Source organism: Brachycentrus maculatus, unplaced genomic scaffold (genome assembly GCF_059751285.1).
Source record: "Brachycentrus maculatus isolate JH-2025_06_01 unplaced genomic scaffold, ASM5975128v1 h1tg000061l, whole genome shotgun sequence".
Classification (NCBI taxonomy): Eukaryota; Metazoa; Arthropoda; class Insecta; order Trichoptera; family Brachycentridae; genus Brachycentrus; species Brachycentrus maculatus.
In genome coordinates this window covers 340,681-357,244 of record NW_028280815.1, presented here as the reverse complement: position 1 = coordinate 357,244, position 16,564 = coordinate 340,681, and the positions used below count along the sequence as shown (strand labels likewise).

The window sequence follows — 16,564 nt, the reverse complement described above, 5'->3', positions numbered from 1 at the left end:
ACACACACACACACAAATGTCTTCACGGATGCATATGGTGACTAATATTTTTAGAATTGCAACTTGGCAACACTCACGCAAATGTGTGCCATGGATATAGCAGGAATTGATATCTTAGGGGCATTGCACTAATGTGTAAAAGCAACTAGCCGTAACTCAAGTTGCGGCTGTTTGGCGTAACACGGCTCTCATAACTGGCCTCTATCATATACAATCACAGTTTTTGCTCTATCTCTTTTCTTTACCGAGATATTCATTATCCAAATAGCCGCAAAATTGTATTAATTTGATGCATGTGTTGGCAAAAAGCATCGTTTTAAGTTAACTTTAAACTCGTTTATCTCAAAACTACTGTTTTTAACTTGCGGCTATTTGTCTTTGCACATTAGTGTAGGAAGGTCCCTTCACCTTGACTCATTGTGAAAGAGATAGACTGATTACTACCACTTTGACTCATTGTGATAGAGATAGACTGATTTCTACCACTTTGATGTGCGACCAAAATCTGATAATTAACACTTAAACCACTATGTACGACACATTGGTGTCAAATTTTAGCCATGCGCTATCAACTCGGCTGTCCAAACTTAAAACACAGTAAGGGACATTTTTTTGCAGTGCGTTTTTTTTTGCATTTTTGGACTTAGTAGAATCTACTTAGTCCAAAAATGCAAAAAAACCTACTATAAAAAAAATGTTCCCTAATGTGTTTTGAGTTTGGACAGCCGAACTGCATACGCCACACTGATGTCTTCGGCTATAACCAACTTTGCTTATAAAAAAAACATTTATATTTATGCTTTGAAATATCACTATTACATTGCAGGATATACGTACGAAATATTGAGTGACATCTGTTGATTTTTTTATATTCTATCATTAATCGATATTTTATCTTGCTATCAATAAGTGAAAATTCGAAGCATAAACATATGTTAAGCATAATGATAATGTTTTTTTTGCAGTCAAAATTGCGTATAGCCGAGAACAACATGTGGTTAATGTGTTGTGTGTCCGAAAAACATGCAGTTTCCTAAGAAATTGTGCGGTCGGTAAAGTGTTAATGGATCGCCACAAAATGCAAAGCTAACAGCACTTTAGACAATACCAAAAGATAGAGTCAAAACTGATCGTCTGATATATGCATCCGTGAACACATTCGTCCGTCTGTAGCTCACATTACACATTAACATTAGAACTAGCAAGGCGGTTATTTTGACAGACCAAATGATTTTTTATTATAAAAAGGGAAAAATCTTTTTGACGCTAAATGATTCTTTTGTAAATAATCATAGTGCGCAATTTAAATTTTGTGTCAAACACTTCAAACTTCCACTCGTTTTTGTGTTATTAATATATGTTGCCAGTTCTAGTGTCGAAGTGTTAAAAAATAATAATAATGTTTCTCGAAATTAATACAAAATAGTCAATATTACATCATATACATCAAAAATCATTGTTATAAATACTGTTTAATAGCTGATAAAAAATAATAGCTGATTTTTTAAATATGAATATTTTTTTATGTATTATTTCGAGAAATAAAAATACTTTGTGTTCTGATCCACTCACATTTTTATTACCCAACTAGTTTCGGCAACAACCTGTTGCCCTCTTCAGGGTTTCATTTATTACTAATTCAAAACATAATATTAGCGAGTACGGCCAGCAAAGCAAAAATGTATAAGAAACAGACAGTGAAATACAGATTGGTGTGTCTAAATATATATTTTTTAAATAAATGTCTAAAACATAAAGTGATTCCGAAGTTCATTAATTGCTCTTACCCCTCCTTAAAACACCATTACCCCCACCCCTACCCTTTTGAAACCCAACAACTTGTACACTGTTTCTTTTTATATATATTTAGTAATAAATGTAACCCTGAAGAGGGCAACAGGTTGTTGCCGAAACTAGTTGGTTAATAAAAATGTGAGTGGATCAGAAAACAAAGTATTTTTATTTCTCGAAATAATATATCAATATGATCCACAAAGTTAATGCTTTCAATATTCAAAACATTTTTTTATGAATAATATCATAATAATTATAATAGAATCGGAATAATTAAAAAATAAACAGATATACTGTAGCTTATAACTTTTACATAAAACTTAGAATGAAAAATTAAAATAGATATAAAAAATAAATGTTTATGAATAATTTGTTCGAAAGACTAGACATTATTGCGGGTTATAAAACATAAATGCGTTGTATATATTTATAAATTGATTAGGCTGAAAACCATTTCAACCTTGTGTCAGGGATTCAATAGTCTAGACATTAAACGTATAAGTACACAGTTTCAGACATGTATTAGTTTCTTAGTAAGTACTACTACCCTAGTTAGGCTAGCCACGAATATTAGACAATTAGGCTACCAACATCCAACATTACACGCTAGGTTCGTGAGATATCATAGCCTAAACATAGATCAGACATGTGTTTCTTTCTAACATTGAGGGAAGATGCATACAGACTACATGGTCACAACATGTAATTCTCTGCTACACTTCTACGGCATGCTATCACAACATAAAGAACTACAACACGCTACAACGCACATGCAACCTCAAGCAAATCATTTTAAACTTTTGACCTCAGAATTCAAATATCAAAATGTCATATTAACCCTTTCCAGTCCCCAAAAAAAATTTTTCAAGTCAATCTATCGACTACTTCACGATTTTTGCCGATAAAAACTGTTTTTTTTTTAATTATAAAAAGATATTCAGTTTTTTTTCAATTTGCACGAATCAAAAGACCGTATTACCCTTAAAGTCGTAGTTTCCCTACCATTGTATTAGATATTAAGTCAAAAAGTTTAGAATTATCTGGAGATGATTGCTGCTTGCTTCTAAAACATTCTAACTACAAAAAAATTAATAAAATTGTAAATAAAAAATAAAAAAAACGCACACTTAATCTTAATTAGCCTTAATTTACTCACGCAATGTTTTTTTTTTGCCTTTTTAGGGTCATTTTGTACTTGGCAGGGAAAACACTGGTTACTTGTCAACCGAAATTACACTATGTCACGGTAGGTATAAAGTGACATCATTTTTTTTATCAATGCGTGATTAACTAATAACTATTATTATCAGGTTGACTACAGTGTGGGATGTGACTAAATGAAGGCTGAAATTTTTTTTTTCAAAGTTTTCTATATAAATGATTGCTCTATTTAGGTTAGTAAAAAAAATTATTTACTTGCAGTTCTAAGAACATATTAACACATCTTATGCGAGAGGCAAGTTTTGCAGTCCTCAGTTCGCCAATCGCAGTTTGCGGGAGACTGTAATCACGATTACCAATTTTTTTGCTATTATATTGCAATATTGAAGGTTTATAATGACATCTGTTGAATTTTAAAGCTTTTTTATAAAAGCATAACTCAGATCTGTATTTTAAAAATTATTAAGTGCGCTTTAGAAACTTTTTTTTTAAAACCCTTATCCGCACCCCAATGGTGCATAGGGCACTGCGTCATATAAACGCAGTGTTATCTTGATCGTTTACACACGAAGGAAAGGTGATCAGCCCTCCGCTTTTGGTACCAGTCCAGGGTAATATTTAATAAATATGACAGTGAAAAAATCACTTATATTTATTTACTCCCCTTGGGAATCGAACCCGGGACCTCCAGAACGGTAGCCGAGCGTGCTGACCATTATTACACTACGGAGGCGGACGAAACTAATTCATCTTGTTGATTGTTTATATTTTTTACATTTTTTTTTTATCAAAAACATTTAAGCTTATTAAATGATTTATATGCTGTCATGATTAATATATTACCCGAGCGGAATACACCTGCGAGTGGTCCCGCATGAGATGTGTTAATGAAATATGTAAGGTGGAAAAAAATTGTCGATCAATATAGATGATACGTCTTAACGTATTTTAATGTAAGATCTAAATCTGCCAAATTTTAAAGATGAATAATCAAAAGTGGTGTGGTTTATTTAGGTGGACCAAACTGTGAAACTAGCATCGGGGGTTCAATTCACGCCAATTGCAAAATGAATTTTACTGATTTTCAAGTGGCCTGGGTGTTTATTGAATTTTTTACATCTACCTTCTCTATTCTTACTATACTACCCAAAGACAGGCCTCCAAAATAGAGGCTTTGCGAGTTATATGTTTTTTTTTTTTAATAATGTGTATGTAACATATTTTTATAGAATTTTGAATGTGGATGTACTATGATATATAGATGGCACTAGTAGACAGAATAATAATTGTATGAAGATAAAATAAATGATAAATGAGTGAAAATATATTTTTTAAAGTCACATATCGCTCACTCCTTTCAACAAAGTCATAAATCAAAAACCGTCAATTTTCAGTTGTGCATGTTTTCAGAATGCCCAGAAAATGTACTATATCCCAGCAAAAGCGGCATATTTTTAGCTTAATATTTACCCGCTACAGGGCAGAAAGTGTTGTTTTTGTATTTTTAAAAAATAGTATTGTTTAATTATTTTTTTAAATAAAATAAATATTTTTCAAATGGAGAAAAAACATTCAGGTTTTACCTAAAAAGATCTGTTGCACAGTAAAAAGTTCAATAAGAAGCTTGATATTTTGATTTTTAAACTTTCAAAACAATGTCCTGAAAAATCAAGTTTGTTGATAAATGACGTTGTTGAAAGGAGTGAGCGATATGTATGTATGTGCAAGATATTAAAAAAATACTAATATCACACATAGCTCATAGTAAAAGTTGAAATATACACCTAATGTATGTAAAATACATAAATATCTAAATACAATGTAAAGTAGTCAGAATACATAGAGAATGATTATGTATAATTTTATTATCGGTGCGATAAAAGTGTACAAGTGTGAAATAAATTACAAAATTTACGACTAGCAGGATTTTTAAAAGGTATCAAAAAGTTCTATTTACATAATTGTAACACTAGTTTGGCACAAATGTTAAATAAGTCTTGGGAAGAATACAAAATTGATCATCTCAGTGCCTCCTGAATACATCATTCTTAACATCAATCATGATACTGTTACTCTGTATTATTTATGCCGTTATTGGCATTATTGCGTGAATAACTGCGTCCATTATCTGGGCTACCTACCCACTTCACGCTTTATGATAAATGTTGCCAATGAACAAAAATGTCCACCATTTTGTAACTTCATGCTTTAGGATAAATGTTGCTCTTGGGAAAAAATATGTGGAAATTTGCACAATCATGAGTGGTAGGTAGGTACTGAGCCATTTAAAATATAAACATGGATATATTATACACTATCATTATGGAACTGTAAAGAAGGAAATATTAATTTTTATAAAGTGATATATTATTAGATTAAAACCAATATTTTTAGCTTTTCCACTTTTTTTTATATTTGACCAGCGACCGGGTTTCGTCGTTACCGACATCATCAGACCAGTCTGATGATGTCGGTAACGACGAAACCTGGTCGCTGGTCAAATAAAAAAAGTGGAAAAGCTAAAAATATTGGTTTTAATCTAATAATGTATTAAAAATGCAATTCCATCACGAAGTGTCAGTGGATAATATAAATCTATTTTATAAAGTGTTTAATGTGGATGGAGCACAGATGATGTACGCCGTAATACAGTCCAAAATGTTAAATGGCATAATAACATTTAATGATATTAAAAAAAATTGTGATAAAAGGTTTCAAAACATTGTATAGATGTCAATGATATGCTTATTTGTAATTACATAGTTCTAAATCAAAAATCCGAATAACAAATCTACAATTTATTTTTTAATATAATTTCAAAACAAAAATTGATATTGGAAACCAGTTTACAAATAACAAATGTTGCAACATCGCTAAAGGTTCTTTGTCATGGCTTGCATTTGATATAGAAGGCACTGCTTATAAATGATCAAGGAATTAGTTCATTATCAATCTAAGTAGGTACTTAAAACATTGTTCAAATAACAAATACTTTTTATGGCAATACATAAATTGATCAGGTTGTAAAAAATATGTATATGAAAACTTCAAACTGTACACAATTTAAACATAAATTAAAATCTATTATTTAAAATTATATTGCAGGTTAATTGAAACCGTATTTTCAATTATAAATATGTGAAAATTAAATTAGTTTTATTTTTATAAAATAAAATAAAACCTTTATATAATAATAATACATCAAATAAATAAAAGAAACCTGGTCGCTGGTCAATAAATAAGGGTGGAAAAAAGCTATCGAATTATTGTTTTATTGTTATTTGTTATATAAAATGCAGTTCTACTATGAAATGTCACCAAAAAACTTATATTCTTAGACATTCATTTAGGCCATTAATATGAGTAAATAAGTAAAATATTTAAAAGTTATATATTTTTATAACTATATAGAGATAAATATAGGCATGTTATATTAACAAATCATATGAATGCTTTGAAATAAAAAATGATATATTTTATTAAGAATAATAAAAATATTTATAACTTCATATATAAAACTCTAATTAGTATGAATAAACGCATAAATATAAAAGATTCTAACATTAGATATGTACTCATTTTAATATAACAAATTATAAACTACATAAATAAAGCAATCATAAAAATAAACCGCATAAGTTTAATTTCATGAATGTTTTTTTGCTGATACTTTGTGACACATTTTATAAAATAAACGATAAATTCTCAATCTTTGTTTATAAAGACTTTTGCTTTGGGTACTTTTTTCCGACCGGTTTCGAAAGTACCTTGTCATCTTCAGGGATGGATAAGAACTATCCATCCCTGAAGATGACAAGGTGCTTGTCGAAACCGGTTGTAAAAGAAAGTACCAAAAATAAAAGATGTTACAAACAAAGTTTCAGAAATGATCGTTCATATTGTGTAACACCAATTAAAAACTCTACTTTGCGACTACCCATTTCGAAATAACCATTCCTTTATCAGGTCAACTATAGACTATGGTCTATACAGGTTATTCTGAAACCAGTAGTCGTGAAGAAGTTTTTAAGTGGTATTACATAATGTGAATGATGAATAATAAGGAGAATGTTATATTACCATACAACAAAGTAAACGATGCTTTTAAAATACAAAATACAAAGTTTGAGTTTTATCATATGAAGTGTTTATTTGGATGAAATTATTCCATTATTATGTAATATTGCTTGCTTGCTTTTATATTAAAACGTTGAGCCAATCTTCAATAGAGTTATCTATACCTAAATTAAGATAATTAATCTCCAGTAGGGTGAATTGCATTGTAAGAATAATTGTTAATGGTGAATCCAAGGATTGTAGGAAGAATTGTTAATGGTGAGTCCAAGGATTGTAGGAAGAATTATTAATGGTGAGTCCAAGGATTGTAGGAAGAATTGTTAATAGTGAGTCCAAGGATTATAGGAAGAATTGTTAATGGTGAGACCAAGGATTGTAGGAAGAATTGTTAATGGTGAGTCCAAGGATTGTAGGAAGAATTGTTAATGGTGAGTCCAAGGATTGTAGGAAGAATTGTTAATGATGAGTCCAAGGATTGTAGGAAGAATTGTTAACGGTGAGTCCAAGGATTGTAGGAAGAATTGTCGTTTTTTCGTTTACAGGCGTTGCAAAGGCGTTTACCCTTCTAGTTGTTAGGCACCGCCGCGATCCGTTCCTTGAGGCTGATAAACCTCCCTTGAACCTGTTGCACTTGCTGTCTCAATGTGTCGCTGACTTGGCGTTGTAACTCTTGCACCTCCATTATTTCTCTTCGTAAGTTTTGGTAGTCATTCCTGACCTGGATCATCATAGTTGACATTCAAATACAGATAGATACAAATTTTACAGAGATTTAACCCTTCACTGCATGACTTTTTTTTGCATGACTGCATGACTGCATTGACAGTTCGTCTTCGAGAGACAAGTTATTATTTTGGCGTTCATAGCGCGTCTTTTGGCTAAGTTATGAACTATATACGTGAGTTATGAATGTACTAATCAGTAACAATAAAGAATGGTTGCTTTTATTTTTAAAGGACGTTTTAACACTAACTTTTGGGCATGTAACAAATTTGATACACTATGCAGTGTAGGGTTAGATGATGATAATAACACTTTTTTCATTAAAAACCCTTATCCGCACCCCAATGGTGCATAGGGCACTGCATTATATAAACACAGTGTTATCTTGATCGTTAACACACAAAGGAAAGGTGATCAGCCCTCCGCTTCAGGTACCAGTCCAGGGTAATATTAAATAAATATTACAGTGAAAAAATCACTTATATTTATTTGACCCCCCTGGGAATCGAACCCGGGACCTCCAGAACGGTAGCCGAACGTACTGACCATTACACTACGGAGGCGGACTAATATATATATATGATAATAACACAGCCAACAAATCTCAATTTTGAGATCGATTTTTACATCTGATACCTGATTTTATATAAACCGACCATCCTCGATTGAATGGCATGGTTAGTTTTTTACAGAGATTCAATTGACAATAACAATACAGGCCAATAAATCTCAACTTTGAGATCAAATTTTCACATCTGACACCTGATCATTCTCAATTGAATGGCTTAATTAGTTTTTTTACAGAGATTCAATTGACGATAAAAATACAGGTCAATAAATCTCAACTTTGAGATCAAATTTTCACATCTGATACCTGACCATTCTTAATTGAATGGCTTACTTAGTTTTTTTTTACAGAGATTCAATTGACGATAAAAATACAGGCCAATAAATGTCAACTTTGAGAACAAATTTTTACATCTGATACCTGATCATTCTAAATTGAATGGCTTACTTAGTTTTTTTTTAAAGGATTCAATTGACAATAACAATGAAGGCCAATAAATCTCAACTTTGAGATCAAATTTTTACATCTGATACGTGATCATTCTAAATTGAATGGCTTACTTAGTTTTTTTTTCAGAGATTCAATTGACAATAACAATGCAGGCCAATAAATCTCAACTTTGAGATCGATTTTTACATCTGATACCTGATCATTCTTAATTGAATGGCTTACTTAGTTTTTTTTAAAGGATTCAATTGACAATAACAATACAGGCCAATAAATCTCAACATTGAGAACAAATTTTTACATCTGATACTTGACAATTCTAAATTGAATGGCATACTTAGTTTTTTTTCAGAGATTCAATCGACGATAATAGCACAGGCCAACAAATGTCAATTTTGAGATTAAATTTTTACACATAAAAAAATCAATGACAACATTTATGATGTAACAAAATAAATAGACAGTATCTTAAATTCAATTCTAAAATGATTATCTAAAATACAAATTTGTCCTTTAAAACATGTGAATGGAATTTGAGAGATGGTAGCTATGATGGATATGGTTTCTTTTTGTATATTGAAAGCATAGATGGAATTTCAATACATTTAATAGGGCATTCGTTTATTAAAACTAAAAATATGTAAATTGTTGTGAAATTTTATAGTGACTGTTTTTTTTTAATGAATTAAAGTATAATTATCATTTGGATTTTCTTTTTGTATTAAATCTATGACCCAAAGTTTTAATACATTTTTAATTATTTTTTTTTAATTAATTTTTTTAATAAATAATGAAAATAACTGTGGATAAAATTACTTCTATGCTTTCTTTACATGCTAGACCATGAACTGATGGTTTTTTTTTGTAAATCGTGAAGAAAATATTGATTTTTGTTAGTGAGTTTAATAAAAAAACACATGTAGTTGATCTAAAAAAATTATTGGATAAATTGTGAATCAGAGTTTCAAATTTCAAAGTCAAATCATAATAGGAGTGTCTTTACATTTCATTTGAATTATTTTTTCTTTCAAATCTAGCTCTAGATCAACGGTTCTCAAAGTGTGTTCCGCGGGAACCTTGAGTAAAGCGTAGTGAGGGCTCCGCATTAAATGGAAACAATTTTATGAACTTGCAGTGGAATTTATACAGTTATATATTGTGTATTATATGTTTTTTATTTTTTATTTTAACATCCCAATTTTTTTATTTATTGTATTTCAAGGATCTTATTTGAGTGTTTTGCACTTTATTTTTATTATTTTTATTTGTATACATTGATTTAAATCACAATTTGTACATATTTAGAACATTTTTTTTGCTGAGACCCACCAAGCCACCTTGTGTGTCTTGTCGGTGGAGTTCTTTTTCAATAAATTGTGTATTGTTTTTAACAATTTTAATTTAATATACATACAAAAACATTTTACAATTTTCATATTTCAATTATTATGTGTTGTTTTGTAAACTGGTGTAAATGCCAGTAATGCACCATGTACATAACTATTTTTGTATGATTTTCATCAAATGATTATAATGAAATAATGGACGTAAAACCAGGTTTAGTATGTTTTTTTTCCCTCTCTCTAACGCTTATCCGCAACCAATGGTCGATAGGGCACTGCATCATACAGAAACACTGTTAACTCAATCGTTAAATACTTGAAAGAAAGGTGATCAGTCTTGCGCTTCAAGTACCAGTCAACATTAAATAAAAATGAGGGTGAAAAATCACTTACATGTATCTCAACCTTCCCCTCGGGAATCGAACCCGGGACCTCCAATACGGTAGTCAAACGCACTGATCATTAATTATATTATGGAGGCAGCAGTTTCAAAAAGGTTCCATCACCAAAAATCATTGAGAAGCGCTGCTCTAGCTAATTTACATTGTCATTCGATATTCAATTTTTTCTTAAAAGTTGTTCATTTTTAAAAGTGATTTTTTTCAAAGTTGTCACCATTAGTTTTATAACAATTTGTCAGATATCCACATAGAACCGATTTGACTAGTGAAATTTTAAAATCTAATTTTTCTTGATGTTTGGATGATATACCTATTTGCCACTCAGTGTGAATGACATGGACAAGCCACCTATATGTAAAAAAAAAGGTTCATGATTCAAACTTTGCACTACGAGGACTCATTAGAAGAGCGTAGAGAGAAATGTTTGGGTAACTTCCCAAAATTTACAAAAAGTCATATGTTTTTCTCTCTCTCAACAAAAGCAATAATAAGCTAAAAAAATCCTGAATTTTCGACACACTTGCAGACACAATGGCTTTATGTTTTCATAATATTTAAATGTGATAGCATACAGGATGCCTTCAGACCTTATTTTTATTCTTGTAGGTAAGCATTTTAAACTAAATCCTTGCCAGGAAATCATATCATAGATATTTGCAATGCAACACACACACGTACGCGCACACGCACACGCACACAAACACACTTATGACTCAATTTAACTAACACTTTTACAACATAATTTTTTTTTATTTGTTCGGAAACTGTACAGCTTTACATAAAAAAAAAATAATAAAAAATTAATACATTAACAATAATAAACGTTAATAATAATAATTAACCCTTATCCGCACCCCAATGGTGGATAGGGCACTGTGTCATATAAACGCAGTGTTATCTTGATCGTTTACACATGAAGGAAAGGTGATCAGCCCTCCGCTTCAGGTACCGTCCATGTTAATATTGAATAAATATTACAGTGAAAAAATCACTTATATTTATTTTACCCCCCTTGGGAATCGAACCCGGGACCTCCAGAATGGTAGCAAAGCGTGCTGACCATTACACTACGGAGGCGGACAAAGGACATTAACAATAATAAACGTTACATTACATTAACAAAAATAGTTACATTAATAATAACAACAACAAAACCCTCATCCGCACCCCAATGGTGCATAGGGCACTGCGTCATATAAACGCAGTGTTATCTTGATCGTTTTACACATGAAGGAAAGGTGATCAGCCCTCCGCTTCAGGTACCAGTCCATGTTAATATTGAATAAATATTACAGTGAAAAAATCACTTATATTTATTTTACCCCCCTTGGGAATTGAACCCGGGACCTCCAGAACGGTAGCGGAGCGTGCTGACCATTACACTACGGAGGCGGACAAAGGACGTTAACAATAATAAACGTTACATTACATTAACAAAAATAGTTACATTAATAATAATAAAGTTAATAAATATGCTGCAGAAAAATATGTGCAAGCTATTATTTTAATTGAAAATAAATAAAAACTATGCTTCAATTTTTATCACCGTGTGCCCGCAAATGTGTCTATGTATGAAATACAAAATAACATCTTCAATTTTAACAATGGAGACTTCTGATAAAGTTTTTTCAGTCTTCTGGGCTGCCATAACTAACTTTTTCATTGATTTTACGTTGATAAAAAAAGCTAGGAAAGCTATAACTAAAAAGTAGAATTACAAATCGTCACTCACCATTTAATTCTGGTTCCGTTATAGGTAAGAATGTTAGCAAAGCAAAACATTTTGTTGTTTTTTTTCTATAAATGACCTAAATTATTGGACCTAGTATTATAACCATTTCATAATAAAGCACTATTCAAAATTTAATCTAGTAAATTTCAAATGTTTAATTTATTTTGTATACCACCAAAATGCCTTAAAAACAAACAGTATTTGGTACAACTCTTTTTTAATGTTAAAATGCAGGACTAAACCACAGATAAAAAGATGATTAATACAGCCATAGATTAATGCGCAGATAGTGCATTGAAATCTTTAAATGGCGGTTCAGATATAATATACAAAGCTGATATGACTACAAAACGGGGTTTGGGGTTAGTAGTGAAACCTGTCTGAACTCAACCATAGAAAATCATATTTAAAGAAAATATGTTTGCATCGTTTGAAATTAGAATCATTAAGGCTAGAAGCACAGATAATTTTATACTTTATGAATATTGATAGATATCATTTCCCTCCAAACTACAATTGAAGGCTATCACAAACTAATTGCCTCAGCACCGTATCAGCGTCACTTCAACTTGAGTCGTGCTTTTTAGAAATGCACACTTATCAGCACAGTAATATAAATGTCTCATCTTCATAACTTATGGTCAACTAGCATTTACTGCGTTTACATCTCGCTATTGCCTTGGTTTTTCTCATTTTATTCATCTTCATCAAACCCTATAACTATGATAGCCATCTCACACAGTGTAAATTGAGAGATTATTGGAAATAATTGTGCGCTCTTCTGACCTGTCTATGTGTGTTCAACCACAAACTATGATTATAAATTTTTTAATTTAAGTTTTACTTGAGGCGAATGTAATTGGAAAAAGGAGCAGAGGAAGACTGAGAAAAACATGGCACGATCAGGTATGCCAAATACTTGAAAGAGGTCAGGTTAGGAGTCGTAATAATCGGCGGGTATGTATGAGGAGATGCATGAACGTGGAAGAGGCGAAAGATGTTTGCAAAGACAGATTGGTGTGGCATTCTATTCTCTCTGCCTACCCCTGCGGAGAAGCGGCGTGATGGTTAGTTGGTTAGTTAAGTTTTACTTAGTAAATACCACTAATTCTTAAAATCTATTGTGACACGTGTTTTGATGCATTCCGCATCATTTTCAAATACTGTAATGCGGAATGCATCGAAAACCATTATGCGGAATGCATTGAAACATGTGTCATAGTAGATTTTAAAAAATTGTGTTTTTTACTAAGTAACACTTAAATTAAAAATGGATTGATTATACCACAAATAACTGCCGAATCAATTAATAAAATTTTATAAGCTGACACACAGCCGTAATCGTGGCTAGATGTACTGAGTGGTGAAAATGCCAGGCTATCATAAAAGCTGAAATGGTGCTGAGGCGATTTCTGTGCCTTAAACTGTACTGCGTACTGAATTTGATATTCGTTTGAATTTAGAATTCACTAAAATATCAGAGAGAAAATCCTATGAAATGGTACCCAGTAGGACATAGATTAAATACCATAGAGCAGTGGTTCTTAACCTGGGTTCGTTCGAACCCCAGGGGTTATTAACGATATTAAAAAGATTGACTCCTCAACTTGTTACATATATTTCGGTATCGGACTTTTCTGTCTCCAACAGTCATTTTATATTTTAAGCGAAAAATATTTTTAGATTGAATTAAAACAAATGTTTTATAAATATTTATTTTTAAAACATTGTTGAGTGTTTGAATCCCACCCAGTCCTCACCCAGGTGAGTCAGTCTCCAGGGTTCGGCAGAGGTCAAAACACACACCTGACTTATTGTACGATATTATGAAAAATTATACGACGTATGATATATTCATTTATCCAATAGATCTAGTATACTATTTGAAAGGAATATATCAATCTAGCAATAAAAATAATACAAGAGCTCAAACGCTAAAACAGTCCACATACTCCGCATCGTACATTTTTTTACTGGGATAGGACTTCAAATAAGTCATAATAAATGTACTAGATCTATCGTCATAACGCGTCGCCATTGTGAAATGTGCATTATTTTGTTTTTGTTAACTAACTACTACCATCATGTTGTTTCCCCCGCATACAGAACTCTTTCTAATCTTTTCAATTATACCTTGTTCAGCCTTACATTCCTTTCTTATATCTTCGTTTTTTATTCTGTCATACAATGTTTTTCCACACATTCGTCTGAGGGAGCGCATTTCAACAGCGTTCAATCTGCTTTCATTGTTTTTGTTTTTATATGAAAATCATCCATAATGGTTTTGTTCATTTTGTGCAAATATGTATAAATTCAATTATTCAAACCCATATCCACACCCTATGGTGCATAGGGCACTGCATCATATAAACGCAGTGTTATCTTGATCATTAACAAATGAAGGAAAGGTGATCAGCCCTACGCTTCAGGTACCAGTCCAGGGTTATATTGAATAAATATTACAGTGAAAAAATCACTTATATTTATTTGACCCCCCCTGGGAATCGAACCCGGGACCTCCAGTATAGTAGCCGAGCGTGCTGACCATTACACCACGGAGGCAGACGACGTTATAAAAAAAATGTTAAAAAAAAATCCAATGAAGGGTTTGGTGAACGCACATATCGCTCACTCCTTTCAAGAACGTCATAAATAAAAAATGGTCAATTTTCAGTTGTGCATGTTTTCGGAATGCCCAGAAAATGTACTATATCCCAGCAAAAGAGGTATATTTTTAACCAAATATTTACCCGCTACAGGGCAGAAAGTATTGTTTTTGCATTTTGAAGAAAAGGTATTATTTAATTATTTTTTCTAAATATACTTAATATTTTTCAAATGGAGAAAATACCTTCAGGTTTTACCTAAAAAGATGTGTTGCACAGTAAAAAGTTCAATCAGGGGCTTGATATTTATTTTTTAATACATTGTTTTATATTTTTAAACTTTAAAAACGTTCTCCTGAAAAATCAAGTTTTTTGATTTATGACGTTCTTGAAAGGAGTGGGCGATATGAAACTGGTGGGGTTCGATACCTCCAATAAGGTTAAGAACCTCTGCTATTGAAGGAGATGAATCAAGTATTAAACCAATTGCACATTATCACAATTAATCCAAATACGCTATACATAATGTAAGTATAGCATACAGAGTATTTTAATAATCTTCAATTCATCTGTTGTAAAGATCCAGCATTGCATCATTTGAATATGTGCTACCAAATGTGGATTAAACAAGTTTGATTAGTTTTTAATGCAATATAAATATAAAATCAAACCTCTGTTACGGATTTAAGTAGTTTTAAAACAGACGTCTCGGGATTTTGATCTGGTTCAGACATTTGCCTTTCCACTGTGTCAATTTTACAAGCCATCATATCAAGACGCTCATCAGTCCGTTTTACCTTTAAACAAATATATTTACACTATTGTTTATTGTAACTCGCTTTAAATTTTAACTAACAGAAATGATGAATGTTTTAATTCATGCTTAATCAATATCATTTGAATATGTCAGTTAAAAATCGTTTATTTTTAAATGAAAAAACTGACAGCTTGTCAATAATAATTACAATTTTTACTCACGGAATTCTCTAGATTTACAACTGCCGCTTCCATTATTAAATGTAAAATATATTTCTAATAATTGCACTTATTTTCACATTCATAAACCGCTTACAAAATACTGGAAATGTTTAAAAATAAAGCTGATGTCAGCTATCAACCTCCCAGGGAAATAAATTAAAAATGTCAATTGTCAAATGTCAAAAGGTTATTTCTTTTTTTACTGTAATGTTGTTATACAAAAAAACATCTAGCCATGTGAATGTGATAAATAATTTGGTTCTTACTTTTCTATGATTTGTAAAATAAAATAATTATAAAAAATATTGTGGAAAATTTTATATTCTACTTAATTATCAATGTTTTAAATTCACATTTGTTGAGATATTATGCCGTTAAGTCCCAATACTCATTCATACGTTAGCCGACGTTTGCAAGGGTTATCAGGGCAATGTGTAAATAAATTAAATAATTCAGTAAATGTAATGTCAATTATAAAAATGAAACATTTAATTTTATTTAATTTAAACCAGGTGATAAGATGATTTTAATTCAAAGTCTTCATCTCTATTATTGGTGGAATAATATCTATAAATAAATTACGGCACCTTAATTATAAAAAAAATTGTTAATATTAATAATAATAATAAACATATCCGCTCCCTAGGTGGAGCATATGGAGTCCACAAACTGTCTCCAGGCTTTTCTGTCGGCTGCCAGCTCCCTTGCATCCTCCCAAGTCAGATCCGCGTCCC

General features: G+C 31.4%; 1 protein-coding gene across 2 annotated transcripts; it reads right to left on the bottom strand.

The window, feature by feature from the left end:
• Positions 1-7,085: 7,085 nt before the first annotated feature.
• On the bottom strand, positions 7,086-16,039 carry LOC148311514 (uncharacterized). Of its 2 annotated transcripts, none has more exons than XM_088256509.1 (3): positions 15,831-16,039; positions 15,524-15,649; positions 7,086-7,750 (listed from the first exon to the last, which is right to left on the bottom strand). In XM_088256509.1, the coding sequence occupies exons 1-3, from the start codon at positions 15,861-15,863 to the stop codon at positions 7,598-7,600; spliced, it is 312 nt and encodes a 103-aa protein (XP_088112635.1). In that variant the 5' UTR covers positions 15,864-16,039; the 3' UTR covers positions 7,086-7,597. The 2 variants fall into 2 exon arrangements, with proteins under 2 accessions (XP_088112635.1, XP_088112634.1); XM_088256508.1 differs by having other exon boundaries at positions 7,456-7,750; positions 15,524-15,670; positions 15,831-15,980.
• Positions 16,040-16,564: the final 525 nt, after the last annotated feature.